This window comes from Eutrema salsugineum, unplaced genomic scaffold, assembly GCF_000478725.1.
Source record: "Eutrema salsugineum unplaced genomic scaffold, Eutsalg1_0 scaffold_5, whole genome shotgun sequence".
In the NCBI taxonomy this organism is placed as follows: domain Eukaryota; kingdom Viridiplantae; phylum Streptophyta; class Magnoliopsida; order Brassicales; family Brassicaceae; genus Eutrema; species Eutrema salsugineum.
Window position 1 is genome coordinate 13,557,015 of NW_006256612.1, and position 17,406 is coordinate 13,574,420.

The 17,406-nt window shown below is 40.1% G+C and overlaps 5 protein-coding genes across 7 annotated transcripts; 2 read left to right on the top strand and 3 right to left on the bottom strand.

The window, feature by feature from the left end:
* Positions 1-75: 75 nt before the first annotated feature.
* LOC18994203 (probable inactive histone-lysine N-methyltransferase SUVR1) lies at positions 76-2,109 on the bottom strand. Of its 2 annotated transcripts, XM_006417827.2 has the most exons (5): positions 1,164-2,109; positions 822-1,075; positions 656-722; positions 512-562; positions 76-379 (listed from the first exon to the last, which is right to left on the bottom strand). In XM_006417827.2, exons 1-5 carry the CDS (start codon positions 1,476-1,478, stop codon positions 293-295), a joined length of 774 nt encoding a protein of 257 aa, XP_006417890.1. In that variant the 5' UTR covers positions 1,479-2,109; the 3' UTR covers positions 76-292. The 2 variants fall into 2 exon arrangements, with proteins under 2 accessions (XP_006417890.1, XP_024008841.1); XM_024153073.1 differs by having other exon boundaries at positions 262-562.
* A 739-nt stretch (positions 2,110-2,848) lies between these two features.
* Positions 2,849-5,778, top strand: LOC18994204 (PTI1-like tyrosine-protein kinase 1). Its single transcript, XM_006417828.2, has 8 exons — positions 2,849-3,025; positions 3,555-3,684; positions 3,918-4,171; positions 4,282-4,408; positions 4,529-4,802; positions 4,886-5,018; positions 5,093-5,179; positions 5,276-5,778. The coding sequence occupies exons 2-8, from the start codon at positions 3,600-3,602 to the stop codon at positions 5,411-5,413; spliced, it is 1,098 nt and encodes a 365-aa protein (XP_006417891.1). The 5' UTR covers positions 2,849-3,025; positions 3,555-3,599; the 3' UTR covers positions 5,414-5,778.
* A 348-nt stretch (positions 5,779-6,126) lies between these two features.
* On the top strand, positions 6,127-9,031 carry LOC18994205 (uncharacterized oxidoreductase At1g06690, chloroplastic). The gene is made up of 10 exons (XM_006417829.2): positions 6,127-6,439; positions 6,607-6,698; positions 6,786-6,826; positions 6,912-7,076; positions 7,173-7,195; positions 7,312-7,383; positions 7,529-7,696; positions 7,834-7,916; positions 8,212-8,274; positions 8,679-9,031. The coding sequence occupies exons 1-10, from the start codon at positions 6,199-6,201 to the stop codon at positions 8,862-8,864; spliced, it is 1,134 nt and encodes a 377-aa protein (XP_006417892.1). The 5' UTR covers positions 6,127-6,198; the 3' UTR covers positions 8,865-9,031.
* A 225-nt stretch (positions 9,032-9,256) lies between these two features.
* LOC18994206 (oxygen-evolving enhancer protein 2, chloroplastic) lies at positions 9,257-10,715 on the bottom strand. Of its 2 annotated transcripts, none has more exons than XM_006417831.2 (4): positions 10,339-10,715; positions 9,980-10,212; positions 9,833-9,883; positions 9,257-9,701 (listed from the first exon to the last, which is right to left on the bottom strand). In XM_006417831.2, exons 1-4 carry the CDS (start codon positions 10,583-10,585, stop codon positions 9,441-9,443), a joined length of 792 nt encoding a protein of 263 aa, XP_006417894.1. In that variant the 5' UTR covers positions 10,586-10,715; the 3' UTR covers positions 9,257-9,440. The 2 variants fall into 2 exon arrangements, with proteins under 2 accessions (XP_006417894.1, XP_024008923.1); XM_024153155.1 differs by having other exon boundaries at positions 10,335-10,449.
* A 434-nt stretch (positions 10,716-11,149) lies between these two features.
* Positions 11,150-17,394, bottom strand: LOC18994207 (DExH-box ATP-dependent RNA helicase DExH2). Its single transcript, XM_006417832.2, has 14 exons — positions 17,172-17,394; positions 16,904-16,994; positions 16,446-16,824; positions 16,251-16,325; positions 16,073-16,117; positions 15,735-15,828; positions 15,566-15,624; positions 15,325-15,450; positions 15,040-15,092; positions 14,718-14,751; positions 14,545-14,634; positions 13,451-14,455; positions 12,257-13,327; positions 11,150-12,174 (listed from the first exon to the last, which is right to left on the bottom strand). Exons 1-14 carry the CDS (start codon positions 17,263-17,265, stop codon positions 11,251-11,253), a joined length of 4,140 nt encoding a protein of 1,379 aa, XP_006417895.1. The 5' UTR covers positions 17,266-17,394; the 3' UTR covers positions 11,150-11,250.
* Between the last annotated feature and the right edge of the window lie 12 nt (positions 17,395-17,406).

Below are 17,406 nucleotides of genomic sequence, written 5' to 3' on the forward strand. Positions count from 1 at the left end.
GGATTGCCATTAATTAATAATACTCTTATAATTTTATACTACTAATTTTAATTGAAACGAAAACGAGGTATTGATAAAAGAACACCACAGGGAATCAAATTTGTACCTGAAATTGAAACTCTATCCAAAACAAAACAGTAAAGACATCATCCTACTATGTTAGTAAAGTTTTGGGTTCCATTTACATTGATTGATAGCTAATTCATAACGTTTGAGTTTCTAACAAGTGCTACCTCTTATTCTTATTACATCAACATGTCTTCTCTTCTTTACAATCAGCTCTTTCACCATTTCATAATTTCCTGCAGAAACTGCTACCACACAGACAATCAAATGGCTTCATCAGAGAGTCATCATCGTTGAAGTCAATGCCATAGTCCTGAGAATGCAAAGTCCATAATTCACATCAGACCAATGTATAACAAGAAATCAGTAAGCATTTAAAACAAGACTTGTTTCGATACACCAATCTTATAAAAGGGAATAAGAAACTTCTCCGCATTTTACACACCCATGTGAGTTCCTCCATTGCCTTGATGTCTCTTGTTGTGAAGAACGCGAGCTGGAGAAGATCAGTGTTAAATAACTTCCAAGAAACAGGTTAAACATATGAGAAACGAATTGAACAATGAGACCAGCTAGCACTGAATCATACATGATAGTAGTGTCGATCTGGAGTCTCGAAATGAACTGGAATCTCGATCAAGTTTGCATCTCGGCATCTAAAAGCATCAAGGGACACAGAAAAAAAAATCAGTTAGAGAAAGTGACTAGGTCAACTGTGTTCTGAGAATGTTCTGAGCATTATTGTAACCAATTACCTGTGGTTAAGGAACCTTGAGATATTACCATAACGCTTCCCATCAAGACACAGATGTTTTTTATCATCTAAACGTCCATTAGAAACCCAATGTGCATCCAATATCACATGATAAGTAAGTTCATTATCCAAGCTACGCTGATATAATTCTGGAATCGTGAGTATCTCTCCAATGTACTCACAGACAAATGACCCTTGAGGCAATCTCTCCAAAGTCCTTAGGCCCCAACCTTTCCCATTCGGTGTGAAGAACACCTGACAAAAAGTAAGCAATGGGTCAACACTGAAAACTAGATGATTTAGTTAGTTGAGGTGAATGTTATTTTTTTTGTTTTGGGTTTACCTCTAATCTCTTGTGAATCCCTCCTTGGACCACTCGGTTACCGCATTTACTCTTACCGCAGCCACATTTGGTCCAGCATTCTTTGATGCCTCTCCTCTTTATGTGCCCTTTACATGATTCCAATCTCTCTCCTTTTTTAGCCTTATTCAAAGGGCACTCCACACATAATTCTCGCACCTGTTTCTGCGGATCACGAGCCTCAGATATCCGAGCTTCCAAGAAATCGTTTCTGAGTAAGCCATCTATAGTGTACGCAGTTGCAACTGCAAGAATCCAAGCCATCCTCAGTGCAAGAGAAGCAACATCGATCATCATCAGATCTTGAGACCGAGAAGGAGCCTCCTCGTTGATCTCATTAACCCATGGAATCTCAATATTTTCTTCACCAGCCGTTATGTACTTAATTGCTCTGTCCCCATCTGCACAGACCTTGAGTGATATAAGAACCAAGAAGAACACGATCAAGGCTCCGGCAACCCACTCGGTTGCTCCGGAGCCCACGAAGATCACCGCCTCCCCAATAGCCACAATCCCAATCGCCACTCCTACACCCTCGACCCATTTTTGAATAACTGGGTTATGGAACCAGCTCGCTCCTAAGAAACAACCGCAATACACCAAGCAGCAAGAGAGGAAGTAGTCCGGGAACGTCGCCTTGATGGCGGAGAAGATCACGGCAATGGAATCGGGGAGAAGAACGGGATCCTCCTTGCTTTTGGAACCTCCGTCGATGAAAAACTTGCTTTTCTGAGAAAGGGAAGTAACTTTTCTTTTACATCGGGAAATTCTGGAGGTTCCTCAACGTCGTCGTCGCGTGCAGTGTCCGGTACGGTGGGGTTGAGAGGAGCCTCAACGTCGGGTTCAGTGGGGTTGACCGGAGCACCGCGGCGAAAAAGACACCGGAGAAAACCACCGGGAGCTTGGTTCTCTGGGTGAATCGGCGACATTCTTGGATGCATCTTTGTCAATTTTATCTTTGTCAATTTTGTTTTCTGTTCTTCAGAATCATGTATATACATACTGAAGTATATGTCATCTTTATAATTTTTTCATGATTATTTTTTTTTCTGTTTTATATCTTCGTATTTTCACGTGGGCCCTACTTCTCGAATGTTACACAAAAATGGAAACATAGATATTTACCGTAGCAAACTAGCAATTGACGACAAAAAAAAAATATTTACAGTAGACTGGTGGGTTAAACGAAAAAGTAAATGCTTATGTTCTTAGAGTTAATACTATCAAATAAGTTTTTTTTTTTAAATAGTTTTTTTTTGGTGGCAAGACTTTTAATTGAGAAATCACTCAATAAATAACATGTCAACAGAATTAATATACAGAAAACCATACTATTTAAATATCATTTTATTGGTAAAGGACAATAAACAACTATATTACACTATTTAAATATCATTTTATAAAATCTCAACTTGGGTATAGACTTTAGTCAAACTAAATTCGTTATAAAACAGTGACCCATTGACCGGAAAATGCGACGAGTAATTTTAATTCGTTGTTATTGTTTTTGTCAGGTATATAATCAATATCTTTATTATATGGTGTGATAATTACTTACATATCTGGAAATTGGGTCAGTAAAGATTTAAATATTATGAGTATTTTGTTTTATCATAAAAAACAAGTATTAGAGAAACAAACCACTTTAAACGCCAAAGCTGAGATAACTTTGCTTTTCTTTTGGCCATTTGCTAATCTCTCTTCGTTCTTTCTTTCGCCTTCGTCTCGATCAAGCAAGCCCCTCTCTTTCTCTCTCTCTCCAACGTAGAGGAGACGATCGTGCGAACCCTGGAGAGATTGAGAGGGACAGCGAATTTTTTAGGTGACGTAGGGAGATTATACGGGTAACGAATTCTCGTTTCTCTCTTCTTCTTTGTTTTATATCTGAATTTAGATTTCGTAGAAACGGTCTAGTCTCATCTAGATTTCTAATCCTTGACGAATCTTCGATTTCGTTTTCTTAGATTTCAAGTTTTGCCATTCGATTTCATTTTCTAATGTGGGTATAATTGGGTAGATTTCTCATCTGGGTTTCGTTTCTGATTTGTAAATGCTGAGTCTGTTTTGAATGGTAGATTGTGGTATTCCATTGGCCGTATTTGGTAGCAAGAGGTGGCTGTTTTCACTTTTCTTTTTCGAATTTGCATGTAGGATCCATGGCCTCGTCGAAATACAAATTTCTCAATGCAATAGACGCTGGATCGTGTGTCTTTTCTTGGTTGAGAATTTTGGTTTTGAGGAACTTGAAAATTAATTCGAGATGTTTCTGCTAGGGATTCATTGGGTGATTAGCTAATAGAACATAACTGATTTGGCTCGCACATCTGGTCCTATCTCCTTTGCATTCATATCCAGTTACTTAATCTATTTCAGGAGCCAAAGGTTGTGGACGATCATTTGGTGAAGAAGTGAGCAAGGATGCGCAAGTGGATCTGTTGTACATGTCAAATAGAAGACTCAAACGAAGAGGAACACCTGAAAAGCTCGCAGCAGCAATCTGATGGTATGTCATCTAATTAAGCTCGGTTTAAGGTAATCTTAGAGGAATATGTTCTACGTACTAGAGGCCTCCATGCCCACGCTTTGTATAGCAGTTATCATATTTTCCAACGAGGAGAATGAGCGGACATCTGGTCGAAACTTTGAACATTTAATCCCTTCGTATTGTGCATCTGTATAAGTAACACACTGGTTTTCAATTTGTGCTTTATCGTGTTGAGTGCTTCATATATGTAGCAAATCACAAGAATCCAAAACCAGCACCCGCTGCAAAGCATGAGGTGCAGAAGGAAGCTCTTCCCATCGAGGTTCCGCCCTTGTCTTTGGATGAGGTGAAGGAAAAGACTGAAAATTTCGGGTCAAAGGCGCTGATTGGTGAAGGATCTTACGGAAGAGTATATTATGCGACATTAAATGATGGTATAGCGGTTGCTCTGAAGAAACTTGATGTTGCACCTGAAGCTGAGTCAGATGCCGAGTTCTTGAGTCAGGTTATTATTCCTTTTCCGCTTGCTCTGTGATGAAATGAATGCATTTTTCCAGGCAGCTTGTGTTTACATCCTCTTCCATCTTGCTATATTAATACCTTGCTCTTCCTTAGGTTTCCATGGTTTCTAGACTGAAGCATGAGAATCTCATTCAATTGCTTGGATTTTGTGTTGATGGAAACGTCCGTGTCCTTGCATATGAGTTTGCAACAATGGGATCGTTGCATGACATCTTGCATGGTGAGATAAGTTTCTTTGAGTTTGAATATCTCTGGTCAACTCTATTGTTAATAAAACTCATTGGTTTGACCAAATGTATAAATGACAAACAAACATATTTCCATGTGTTGCATATCACAGGTAGGAAGGGAGTTCAAGGGGCACAGCCAGGTCCAACACTTGACTGGATAACGAGGGTGAAAATAGCGGTCGAGGCAGCTAGGGGTTTGGAATACCTTCATGAGAAGTCTCAGCCTCCTGTAATCCATAGAGACATAAGATCTAGCAATGTTCTTCTTTTTGAAGACTACAAAGCAAAGATTGCTGATTTCAATCTCTCGAATCAAGCACCTGATAATGCTGCCCGTCTTCACTCAACAAGAGTCTTGGGAACTTTTGGTTATCATGCTCCAGAGTAATGTTTCCTAAACCCTTAATTGTTTGGGTTCGCATAAATGTCTAATAAGCAGCTAACATATTACTCACCCCATATTGTAGATATGCGATGACTGGGCAGTTGACTCAGAAGAGTGATGTGTACAGCTTTGGGGTTGTACTTCTGGAGCTTTTGACAGGGAGGAAACCGGTGGATCATACCATGCCTCGGGGTCAGCAAAGTCTTGTAACCTGGGTGAGTATCCTGGACCGTACTTTATCTTAACTCTTTTCATGTTCTTACCATTCGATGTTATTGGCTCTGCTCAGGCGACACCAAGACTCAGTGAAGATAAAGTCAAACAGTGCATTGATCCAAAGCTAAAAGCTGATTACCCTCCAAAAGCAGTTGCTAAGGTACCAACACACTCTCCATGCCATGAACATCTAAAAGATTTCAGTATCTGAAAGATACAAAATATCAATGATACCTGTTGTTACGTGGCAATGCAGCTAGCAGCTGTGGCAGCATTGTGTGTGCAATACGAAGCTGAGTTTAGACCAAATATGAGCATAGTTGTGAAGGCGCTACAGCCACTCCTCAAATCTCCACCTCCACCTCCAGCTCCATCTCCAGCACCAGAATCTTGAAACTTTACTTTCATTTGCATCTATCAGAATCTATAATCAGTGCCATTACCAATATTAATATATATGCATGAGGTTTGGTTTTGGGAGTGATAACTATAAAGATGACATTATGTTTCATTTGTATGATTGATTTTGCACACAATTTTGTTGTGCTAGAAGAGAGATTATGGCAAGTTGCCATTCGGTGAGTGGGAGAGAGAGAGAGAGAGAGAGAGAAGGCTTACTATTATTATTAAAGATTGCCTTCTAATTTGATGTGATCCCTCTTAATTCTACCTCTCTCTACCTGAGAGGCTGAGACAGTCTTTATGGATAATAACTTTAAGAAAATGTTGAGTGTTCTTGATCGACTTCAAAACAATATATATACTTGTTGTGCACATTATCTAATTTATAAGAGAGGATGAAGTCTTCTTTATTCTTTCACGAGAGTGTATGATAACTTTACTTCTGCGTTTTTACGTTAATGACAGTATTATGTTAATATGTAAATTTTCTTTAACACATCTATTGAAAAATATGTTATATACTGCATGTCAGTGAGGTATGTAATTAGTGGTCTTCTTGTAATTTTTATTTGCAATGCCATGTAAACGTTTTTCATGATCGCTAACAAAACACTACTTTTTGCGGTTAAAGTAAATGGGAGTTAAACATTTTGGTCGGCCCGCCAGCATCCTACGTGTTCATTTCACCGTCTCTCAAAAGCCCAACCTCAAACCTCTTCTTCTTCTTCTTCGAATTTTCTTCCAACTCGAAATCATCATCGCAGAAGAAAAAACGCCATGGCCATGGCTACGCACTTCACCTTCCCATTCAACTATGTTGTTTCCGAAGGCTCCCGTGGAAGAGAAAAGTTCGTTCCGAAGCTGGTCAGAGCAGTAGCCTCCGGCGATTCCGCGGCTCCGGTGAAGTCGGAAGAGTCAAAAGTGAAACTGGGTGGCTCGGATCTGAAGGTGACGAAGCTTGGGATCGGAGTCTGGTCATGGGGTGATAACAGTTACTGGAATGACTTCCAGTGGGATGGTCAGTGTGCAATTTCCCTCTTTCATGTTTCACAAAGTATTAAATTTTGAAATGAATAAAGATTCCTTTTTTATTTGCCTTTCTCTTTCAAGTGTCACAAACAATTCATAAAATATTGAAATGAACAAAGATTGCTTTTTTTTTGTTTTCCTTTCTGTGATGGTTAGACAGGAAACTGAAGGCTGCCAAAGGTGCATTCGATACCAGTCTTGACAACGGTATAGATTTTTTCGATACCGCAGAAGTTTATGGTTCCAAGGTAAGAACCAGAAAGCTGAGTATTATTATTTATGGTTTGTTTTGTTTATTTTAATACCGATAACATTCTTGTTTCCATCTTCTCTAGTTTTCTCTGGGTGCTATAAGCTCTGAAACTCTGCTAGGAAGGTACATTTTTGTTTTACCAAGAATGTAGCTGCGTCCTATACGATCGTCATAGATATAATTCCTCTTGGCTTTCATTGGTGAACAGATTCATCAGGGAGAGAAAAGAGAGATATCCCGGAGCTGAGGTTTCAGTTGCAACCAAGTATGCTGCATTGCCATGGCGATTGGGTCGTCAAAGTGTTATCACTGCCCTTAAAGACTCACTTGACCGGCTTGGCCTTCAGTCTGTGGATCTCTATCAACTCCATTGGTAATATATGTTTTCCTAATTCTCCATTGGTAATATATGGATCTCTATCAACTCCATTGGTAACAATCTCACCGTTTTTGCTTGATTTAATTTCAGGCCGGGACTATGGGGAAATGAAGGTTTTTTTTCTTTCTTTCTTTCTTAAAAGCAGCATTAAAGATATATACTTTGAACAAGAGTCTTGTCACTTTTGGTAATCATATCAAATCCAGTGACACGATGAATTATGTTTTAGGATATCTCGATGGTCTTGGGGATGCTGTTGAACAAGGACTTGTGAAGGCTGTCGGTGTTTCTAACTATAGCGGTATCGTTTCAATCTGTTTTTTCTCCTTCTCAGTGATGATAGGCTCTTGAAAGGAAAAGACTTTTGAATCAGGATAGCTTCATACGCTCATCTAATGATGTTATTTTACTGAACTTTTCAATCTGTATCGGGTCGTGCTTGTCAGAGAAGAGACTACGTGATGCTTATGAGAGACTTAAAAAGAGAGGAATTCCTCTGGCATCAAATCAAGTCAACTACAGTCTGATATACAGAGCTCCAGAGCAGACTGGTGTAAAGGCTGCTTGTGATGAGCTGGGAGTCACTTTGATTGCATATTCCCCCATCGCTCAAGGTGTTTTTCCTCTATCTCCTCCTTTACTTTGTAGGCATGTCCATCGTTCTCTGGAAAAGTTGCATAAGGATCTTATAGTATTAACTCAAAACAACCTGGCCACTGAACATCTGTTATCTTCTTTTTCTTTTCTCCAGGTGCTCTAACTGGCAAATACACCCCAGAGAACCCACCCTCAGGTCCTCGGGGTCGCATTTATACTCGTGAGTTCTTAACAAAGGTAATAGATTTGACTGCATGTATTAAACATAGGCCTACATGTCTGCAAAAATATACTTACATTGTCATAGCCCTCAAGGCTTCTAAGCAAACGGCTTTTTTTGAATTTTGATAACTTTTACATTATACTGTTATAAACCTGCTGAATTTCCCCTGCGCCTTACTCTACTAAATGCTGTTTGAGAAAATGCATACATCATCTTACAAAACACACCCACCAATCATATATTATAAAATGATCAAAACATAGCATAATCCTGCCAGGTTTCTTCACTAATTATGACCTGTGATTACAGCTTCAACCCCTGCTGAATAGAATCAAACAAATAGGCGAAAACTACAGCAAAACTCCCACACAGGTTCTTTCTCTTTTCCTAATGCACTCCTATCTTTCTTTTCCCTCGTCAACGTTGAAGTCTATAAATTAAAGAGAAAAGAAACAAGAGTAATTTTGTGATCCATGTTGAGCCGTCCAAGTTGTACACCCACTGCATGGTAATCCTACTCTAGACACTTGCATGATCATATTGTTTCATCAATCGTTATAATGTGAATACACACGCAACACACACTTCAAGGCACATATTAGTTCGTACTGTTACTTCTTGTCAATTTCAATGTCTCCACAGAACTAAATAAAAAATCATGTGAGAGCACATATGACAGAGCAAGGCTCACTTAGAAGAGTAAACCGTAAATAGTGAAGCCCTCATTAACATCGAATATATCATTTTTTATTGTGTTCTTGTCTTGTGCTGTGCAGGTAGCATTGAACTGGTTGGTGGCACAAGGGAACGTGATACCAATCCCAGGAGCCAAGAATGCGGAACAGGCCAAAGAGTTTGCGGGAGCGATAGGATGGACTCTGACAGACAATGAAGTGGCTGAGCTACGGTCTATGGCCTCTGAGATTAACCCCGTTGTCGGTTTCCCTGTTGAGTATCTCTGAACTCGTAAAGTTTCTGTGTGTAGCATTTGTAAAGCTCAAAAGTTACGATATGAATTCAAAGTGGCATATAGGTGATGGTGAAGTGTTCTAATACAAGTATACAAATAAAATCGCTTTGCTTCTTGGATATATATATTTTTTAAGTAGCCAAACAATTGATTTTGAAACTTGCTTGCTTTAAGAGATGTCTATTGATGATAATCACACGTCTCTATTCTTCTGCGTTTTTCTGTTGAACTAGGAAAACCATTTCATTCATACCTCTAGTTATTTCAGCTTCAAACAGGCTTTCTTCAATGTCTTTAGGTTTCAAGGATTTAGAATTAATCTATAGCCTTTTCCTAAAGTCAGTGTCTTTAATTTGAGCACTCCTATACAAATGAGCAAAGATCTACCGAATATAATTTTTTTTATCAAGAATGGAAAACGAGAGTCTGTTATCACAAGTAAACAAGTGAAGCCGCAAAGGTAGAGAATCATCTTGATAGTTCTAGAAAGCTCAGTTTCATTTTCCTTTTTTTACAAGAGACAAATGAAGAAAGAAAGCAGAGCATTGTTCTGTTGTGTTGCTTTCATTCAAGCAACACTGAAAGAAGTGGCTGCTTTCTCGACAAATTTGTTGGCTCCCTTGAACCACCTCTTGTCTCCAGCTTGTGCTTTGCAGATATAAAGCTTCCCTCCATTCACAGTGGCTGTGATCAGCTGATGCTTGCCTCCTTCGTCTCCATCAGCCGTTCTTGTCAGCACCGACAAGTAATAGTAGGGTTTCCCACCAACTTCCTGAACATTTGTCTCAAGAATGTTTGCTGTTGCCACTGCATTAGCGTCAAAGCCTCCCTGCAAGGAAAATCACATTCACACACACACAGTTATGAACTCAATAATGCACATAAGGTAACAATGGTGATTCTCATATTCTATTCTTCCAGCTTCAATTTTTCTTTAACAAGAGGAAATGGGAAGCTTACCTCAGAGGCAGTCTCACCGAAGTAAGCCTGTTTCCCTAGGAGATAATTGACCTGCAAAAAGACCCAAAAATTGAATCACCATTAAAATCTCACAGATTATTGGATTTTCATTCATCACTAACTCTGTAGAGGTCATGGAAAATAGACCTGAGAGAGGAACTCTTCGGGAGAACCGTAATCAGTGATGGACTTCTTGTCGGTAGGAGTGACCATGACATTGAGATTGCTAGTGGCGTCGAAGTTGTCTTCGTACCTAAGGACTTGTCCTGGATACTCAATCTCTCTGCTTGGGTTCCATTTTGCTGGCACCTGCACTTTGAATCCATCTCCACTGTATGCCGTGAAGTCTGTGTTCGCCTTTGGCTTTCCAAACACATTTGCTGCAAACCAAACAACATAAAATTTAAAAACCAAAGTTCAGTTTTTTAAGATTCTTGTACCCTTGAAATGTTGATCATATTTTGATCTGAAAATGAAATCATGTAAAAGGTTGTTTTTTTTCGCACCAGCTTCACCGTAGGCGGCATCGGCGGGAGAAACTTTGGAACCAACGGCGGCGGCGCCGACGAGGAGTGTGAGAGCGAGACGGCGAGAGACGGCGGAGTTATCGTCTTCATGAGGCTGTTGGGCTTTACACACTATCTGGACGGGTTTGGAGAGTGACACGTAGCGTTGGGATGAGGAGGAAGATGATGATCGTGCGGCGGAGGAGGCCAGTGCACTCTGGTGCAGGAAACACGCGCTGTACGCCATTCTTGCTCTCTCTCTCTTGTTGTCTCTCTCTCTTTCTCTCTGGTTAAGTTATGATGAAAGTGTGTTTTGAGGATTGTGGAGTGTGATAATGTATGGAGGTGAAATGAAGAGTGAAGCTGATTGGTTGGTTTCGGATATTAGAGGATCTCTCTGTTGATGTCCAGATAAGGTTGTTGAGGTCTTGTAATGCGCCACGTGGCAGATACGCTATGTTCTTGTTCCACGTCAGATTGATCAATGAAAACGTTCGATTGTATTTGTTTACTCCAAACATCATCTTTCAGTTACATGTATATATCAATTAAGGAAAACGTAACATTAGTTTTAGATAAAAGATTTCTGGTCTTAAATGTTTTAACAACAGAAGCAACAGGAAAGATTGGCTCAGAAGCAGAATCTACATATATCTAACTTTTAAAAAGTAATCGTGAACAACAATAATATCTGTAAAAATTTGTGTAGATAAATAACGGCCATTAAACAACGAAGTGCAATGGTGCAATGGGCATCTCACTTCTCTTCTGCTTTGTCCGTCACTTTCTTGGTTTCATTTTCAGCGTTGCTTATACAGCTTCGGTAAGACCACTGTTTATTGATTGTTCATTCCCATTAGAGGAAAGCACGTTCTCTTCCATATATGTTATTACCTGAATTCAAGTACCTAGCTAAGCATTTTCCATTGGAGCAGTGGCTGGGTCAGGTTGCTCATTCCCATTGGCAAGATTGGCATGGATGCTCTCTTTCTCCTTACCTGAGTCCGACTTGAGCTTGTTCTCTTCCATGTTACCCAAATCCGAGTTGTTGGCTGATTTCCGCTTTTTGGACCTTGATCGCTTCTTCTCTGGTTCCTTAACTGCGGAAGCAGCTTCTGTCAGAGCAGTGTTTGGGTCAGGTTGTCCATTTCCATTAGCAAGAGTAGAAGGCAAGCTCTGTATCATGTTACCCAAATCCGATTCGTTGGCTGATTTCCGCTTTTTGGACCTTGATCGCTTCTTCTCTGGTTCCTTAACTGCCAAAGCAGCTTCGGTCGGTGCAGTGTTTGGGTCTTGTTCATTTCCATTAGCAAGATTGGACGGCAAGCTCTCCATCATGAAACCCAAATCCGATTTGTTGGCTGGCTTAACCTCTGTTTGCTCATTCCCATTAGCCAGATCAGAAGGCGTGTTGTCTTCCATGTTCCCCAAATCCACGTTATTGACTGACTTGCACCTTTTGGACCTTGACTGCTTCTTCTTTGGTTGCTGAACCGCTGAAACAGCTTCCATTGGAGCAGTGTTTGGGTCAGGTTGCACATTCCCATCAGCGAGATTGGAAGGCAAGCTCTCTTCCATGTTACACAAACCTGACGTATTGGCTGATTTGAGTTTTGACCCCATTGGAGTATTGTTCGGGTCATTTTTCTGACTCCCATTGGGTTTAGCAGAAGGTATGTCATCTCTGAGACCCGTTGCATCTACCACTGAAGCAATGGGTTCCACAGCAACAGTTTGAACTGAATGTTTGGGGAGGCCATCATATGAGAGAATACATGCTATTGCATACATAGAAGCTCCGAGATGTGGCGGCAAATTTTCTTGTGGATGTTTTACCTACAAAATGCAAATGATAGGTTGAAAAGGATGCCATTAAATGTTGAATATCATCATAATTAGTATGTAGTAACTAATGTACCTTGAACAAAATGGACGCCATTAGTCGCTCTCTCAAGATGTACATTTGGGCAATTTCAAAAGCTGTAATCTCAAAAGGGAGCCACCGATCCACAACCACCTGGACTGAATTTTCCGGTGCGAGCATTATTCTCTCTCCAGGCCTACCACCTGCTTTATCTATGTGCATCACATCTACATTTTCTACTTTGTGGTCTTCCTCGTCATCACTCTTATCAGCATCACAGCTCTCTGTAGAAGCCACAGCTATCTCTCCTGAAAAGAGTAACAATGGTATAGTGGGAAGAGCAGTACTTTTTCTTATGTGCACGTCCCAATCTCCTCGAGTGATCTCATCAAAAATAATTATAGCTTCATCATCCTTGCCAGAGGACATGTTGAAATAGTTTGAAAGCACACGAACTTTGGCTCCAGTAATAGTCTCTACTAGAGACCTTCTATTATTCTTGGAAGGTGGGCACATTCTTCCCACCATAGGGTACAATCCTACTGCTAGAACAGCACGGAGAATTCCCGGATCGTGAGCATTCAGACTACATTTTGAATCATTGCTAGGGATTAGCCCATGTCTTTGAAGTTCCCCGTGAAGCTTGTCACGCATATTATCCAGCATCTTCATGGCATTTGGGGAGACGAAGTACTGAGAACAAAACTCCTGAGATTGACCATTTCTTTTGGCATCTTTCCAGCAGTGAAAAGCCGCGACAGTCGCAAGGTGATCACTGTGGCCTCCATAAAGCGATGCAAGTTCAAGTTTTGCGGCAACAGCTTTTTTTTTTTCACCTGGCATCAAGGGCATGGTAAACGGATCCTTGGTGTCGGCTGCACATGCCAAAATAAGTGCTGGATCCAGACAGTTCACTAATATGGCGAAATAAAGCATCTTGCTTATCCGAGGATGAACTGGAAGCTGACCAAATTTCTGTCCAAGTTCTGTTAGCTCTTCTTGAGGTGTCAAAGCACCAATGTCTTTAAGGGTGGTTAAGGCATTTGCAATACTCTGATCAACAGGCGGGTCCATCAATTTCTGAAGGAAATCATTTACGTTGCAACTCGGATCCAGCATTTTAACCTGAACATATTTTTTAAGGACATCAGTAAGATATCACGTACCCAAGAAGCCTCAAACAGGATGCTACCATGCATGAATGACAATAGACAATACAGACAAAATCTACTAAAGAAAGAACAGCACCTGCAAGCAGAGTTCATCTACTGGCATCCTCCTAACTTCAGGAATTCTAAATTCAGCCAAAGAGGCTGCCCGAAGTTGAGAATAGAGATGATAACAAATGCCAGGTTGGCACCGCCCTGCTCGACCCTCCCGCTGTTTTGCATTTGCTTTTGAAACCCAAGAAGATTGGAGCGTTGACACATCATTATAAGGATCATAACTCTTTTCCTTCATCCGGCCACTATCTATCACATAGACCACATCATCAATAGTAACTGCTGATTCAGCAATATTTGTCGCAAGCACAATTTTGCGACAACCATGAGGGGGGCGTTGAAAAACTTTCTGCTGTTCCTCTACCGGAACCCTTGAGTGAAGACATACAATGTTAAATTTAGCAGTATCTGCAAAATAGGGGCTAGCAAGCAATTTCTCTTTCGTTTTACTTATCTCCTCCCATCCAGGTAGAAAAACAAGAACGGCACCAACTTCTGAACCGGTACATATTTTCCTGATTAAACGTGCTATAAGACCCACATCTACTTCTTCTGAATTGATTGTCGCCATATACTTATCAAGTAGGTCTTGTGATTGTTGAGAATTGGACTGCAAGTTATCCGCATGTTCCCTGATTATTTGAGCAGCTTCAAATTGATTCTCTTTTTCGGCCAACTCTAATGCAGTTATACCTTCTTTGGACTTCAGTTTACAGTCGGCGCCAAGTGAGAGGAGCTTACAGACATCGGTAATCCTTCCCTTTCCAGCAAAGACCATAAGTGGCGTTAGCCAGGTCGATGATTGCTGGTAATTATGAACCTCATGACTTCCTTCAGAAGAAACTAGATCTAAGAGAGCATCAAACTCATCACTATTCCATGCCAAGTCGATTGCTTCATCTAAAGCAACTTTATCTTCATCTGTAATATCACGCTTGCCAACTATTATGTTCGAGTCTGCAGAAATCAGATGATTATTCTTGTCTGATTTCAGGACAGAGAGCACATCTTCAAGATAAAAGGTTCCCACCTGCATATACAGACGCAAAAATATTACTTTCCAGTTCAAAGAGACTAAAGCAGATCGAGAGAGAGAAGAAGAGAGAGAGAGGAATTAACTGGATAAGTGAATCCAGGCACTCGGACAACCGGGCAGCCTCCAAAATATCCGGAAAACCTCTCAGCATCAAGAGTTGCGCTCATTAGAATCTGTTGCCACAGGAAAAAAAAAATATTCTTCAATTAGCTATATCATAAAAGTGGAAACCGAAGAAGAGTATAACTGAACTAACCAGTCGGAGATGAGGATTTGAAGGAAGGAAATCCCTGCAAACAAACAAAGCCATCACAAATTGATCTGAGTTTCACTCAAATAAAAGAAAATCACCAAAAGCCATCACAAAATTTATCTTTTCATGGCTTAGCTTCAATTAAAGAATTCAAATAAAAATGTACAACATAGTATAACAGTTTTGGCATAAATCACTAAATTACAGTGTGACACCAATTGAACGATAGCCATATGATCATTTTTTTTTTTGACATATCGATTGGAGTTTTGGTTCGCTTTGAGAAGCTGAGCACAACAGTGTTCAAGAAGGCTAGAGTGTGTACCTTATAATCGCCAACATGAAATCAGAGTAGCAATCCCTTTCATGAATTTCATCCTACAAAGTAACACAGGTCATTGACCAATTTAGACAACTACAAAATCAATTTACAGCCGACGAGCACAACGACAAGAACCTAAGATGACAAACAGAAACGGCTAACAGAAGTGATAGTGACAATTTCATGATAATTTTTTTCCAAACAAACTTTAATCATGTAAATGAACGGAAAAAGCACACTTCATAAACACATGAAAAAAAAATCATGAATCAAACAAGAATGTGTTACCACAATAATGTGAGTTATATCAGGAATACAACTACCACCGCCTTTGCCTACAAGCACCCTCAACAGAATGCCATTCGTGCAGAAAACAATTGATGATTGTCTTCCACCTTTACTTTGCAGCCGCACCTAGAATTGCATCATAAAGTCAATGATATATTGAGAGAGGAGTTCTTTTTGTAGCCATTAACATGTGTCTATCATATGGAATAGCTTATGTCAAACAAACAAAAAAGGCCCTTACCTTGTAGCCGACGTTTTTCCCTATAGTCTCACCTCTTTCCCAAGAAATTCGTTCAGAAACTTCAAAATAGGAAAAGAAGGCATTAAGCTAGGAGTTAGCAGCTTGCACGGAATGCATTAGAATTACAAAGCTGATACATTCACAGCACTTGAATCCGATAAATACTTACCTGAAATAGCTGAGATACGACGTGGCTGGGTGCAAATGATTTTGCAAGATTCTCGCTTACTATACCACATATGATCTAGAAGATATTGAGGCACCTAAAATATAAAAACTGAGGAACCTGAGAAACTTCACAGATGGAAAAAAAAACGAAATCCTATTTCAAACAAAAACGCTATATAAATAAAATCGATATGGTATTACCATATCCAAGCACATAGCACAAACCCTTATACCATAACACTTAATCTCAATATTATGTAGCTTTGGACGTGGAATCAAAACCTATGATGGATAAATTTATTGGCTCCACCAATACAAAAGACAAGAGGAAAGACGAACCTGAGTAGTTTTTCCACAACCAGTTTCACCAGCAATAAGAACAACCTGCATTTAGAATATCAGTATTAAAAACTCTTTCAAAATCAGTAGAAAACCCCCACTGAAACCACAACTGAGAAATTCACATCCCAAATAATGAAATAGAAGAACAAATAACAGATCTGAAATCCAATATAACCTGATTGGATTCCACTGCAGATGTGATGGCATCTTTAAAAGATGCGATGGGAAGCTTCGTTCGTGCTTTAAAGATCTGTAACCTCATTCAAAAACAAGGGTATATCTTTCACTTGCAAGCGTATAAAACTTCTGAAACTAGATCCTGTATAGAGGACTATATTACAAATCATTTGAAAACACATTAACTGCTAACCTCCCGAAATTTTTTATCGTTTGCCAGTCTAGAACTCAGAGATGCCGCCTTACTTAGAACATCTTTTTGTTTCATCTGAGGTTTCCCGAAAAATTCATCTTTCCATTTCCGTTGATCGCCAAAGTGTCCAGTATATATGCCAAGTGATGTCCCTGTAGTATCTCCGTCACAAGGTGGATAGCGAGTAAACAGCTCCTGCAGAACAGGTTTTGCCTCTTGTGGGAATGACACACATTTGAGCTTCTTTCTACTGGCACGTTCTGCAACCTTTCCCTTGCCATCGCTTTGCTTATTTCTTCCCTCCAACCTTTTTGCCCTGTCTGACATTGAAGTGCCAGCTACACATTTGAAAATCGAAAGACGCCTTTGATCCCCACTCCTACACAGAATCCAAGGGAATCAGAAATTAGGCTCTCAAGTACAGTACAAATCCAAAACTGAATTACGCTGTGACTGACCCTGAACTTTTTGATCGGATACCCATCTTTTGGCACATGTGATGAATAATGCCACGGTCGCTATTTGTAAGAGTACTGTCAAATGTGTGAGCTACAAAAGAGAGGAAAAACACTTAAATCAATCAAACAAAACAAAAAACAAAGCAGAAAGGGAGTATTTGGAGTTCATCTGAGACTTGGGAACCATTAAGATCCAAGGAAGAGATTTGTTCATCCTATAAACTCTCGAGACAGAATCAAATTCAAAAAAATCGAAGAGGTAACTCACACTCTTTCCCGGAGGCGCGAAACTCCGCGAGGAATTTGGGGGCCCAAACCCGAGAGGATTCTGTATCTTGACGCAAATACAACTTCTTACCCATCGTTTCTTAGGCGTTCTCTACCTCTCTCTCTCTCTCTCAACACTGGTGAGCAGACACTGTATCGCCTGTGTCAAAAGAGTGAGCTTCAGAGTTCGGAGAGTAGCTCTTTGATGAGTTACGTTCTGCTCTCCGCCTCCCTCC

What these genes read in the sequence shown, in the direction of transcription:
- LOC18994203 (XM_024153073.1), bottom strand. Translation starts at nt 1,478, where the DNA reads ATGATGATCGATGTTGCTTCTCTTGCACTGAGGATGGCTTGGATTCTT. An exon ending in GGATTCACAAGAGATTAGAG is followed by an intron (nt 1,076 to 1,163) that starts GTAAACCCAAAA and finishes ACTTTTTGTCAG; the next exon opens with GTGTTCTTCACACCGAATGG. An exon ending in CAGATCGACACTACTATCAT is followed by an intron (nt 563 to 655) that starts GTATGATTCAGT and finishes GATCTTCTCCAG; the next exon opens with CTCGCGTTCTTCACAACAAG.
- LOC18994207 (XM_006417832.2), bottom strand. Translation starts at nt 17,265, where the DNA reads ATGGGTAAGAAGTTGTATTTGCGTCAAGATACAGAATCCTCTCGGGTT. An exon ending in ACGATAAAAAATTTCGGGAG is followed by an intron (nt 16,326 to 16,445) that starts GTTAGCAGTTAA and finishes ATGAGGTTACAG; the next exon opens with ATCTTTAAAGCACGAACGAA. An exon ending in GGAAAAACGTCGGCTACAAG is followed by an intron (nt 15,451 to 15,565) that starts GTAAGGGCCTTT and finishes ATGCAATTCTAG; the next exon opens with GTGCGGCTGCAAAGTAAAGG.
- LOC18994206 (XM_006417831.2), bottom strand. Translation starts at nt 10,585, where the DNA reads ATGGCGTACAGCGCGTGTTTCCTGCACCAGAGTGCACTGGCCTCCTCC. An exon ending in TGCCGCCTACGGTGAAGCTG is followed by an intron (nt 10,213 to 10,338) that starts GTGCGAAAAAAA and finishes TTTGGTTTGCAG; the next exon opens with CAAATGTGTTTGGAAAGCCA. An exon ending in TCGGTGAGACTGCCTCTGAG is followed by an intron (nt 9,702 to 9,832) that starts GTAAGCTTCCCA and finishes TTTTCCTTGCAG; the next exon opens with GGAGGCTTTGACGCTAATGC.
- LOC18994204 (XM_006417828.2), top strand. Translation starts at nt 3,600, where the DNA reads ATGCGCAAGTGGATCTGTTGTACATGTCAAATAGAAGACTCAAACGAA. An exon ending in ATGCCGAGTTCTTGAGTCAG is followed by an intron (nt 4,172 to 4,281) that starts GTTATTATTCCT and finishes GCTCTTCCTTAG; the next exon opens with GTTTCCATGGTTTCTAGACT. An exon ending in CTCCAAAAGCAGTTGCTAAG is followed by an intron (nt 5,180 to 5,275) that starts GTACCAACACAC and finishes GTGGCAATGCAG; the next exon opens with CTAGCAGCTGTGGCAGCATT.
- LOC18994205 (XM_006417829.2), top strand. Translation starts at nt 6,199, where the DNA reads ATGGCCATGGCTACGCACTTCACCTTCCCATTCAACTATGTTGTTTCC. An exon ending in GATCTCTATCAACTCCATTG is followed by an intron (nt 7,077 to 7,172) that starts GTAATATATGTT and finishes ATTTAATTTCAG; the next exon opens with GCCGGGACTATGGGGAAATG. An exon ending in GGGACTATGGGGAAATGAAG is followed by an intron (nt 7,196 to 7,311) that starts GTTTTTTTTCTT and finishes ATTATGTTTTAG; the next exon opens with GATATCTCGATGGTCTTGGG.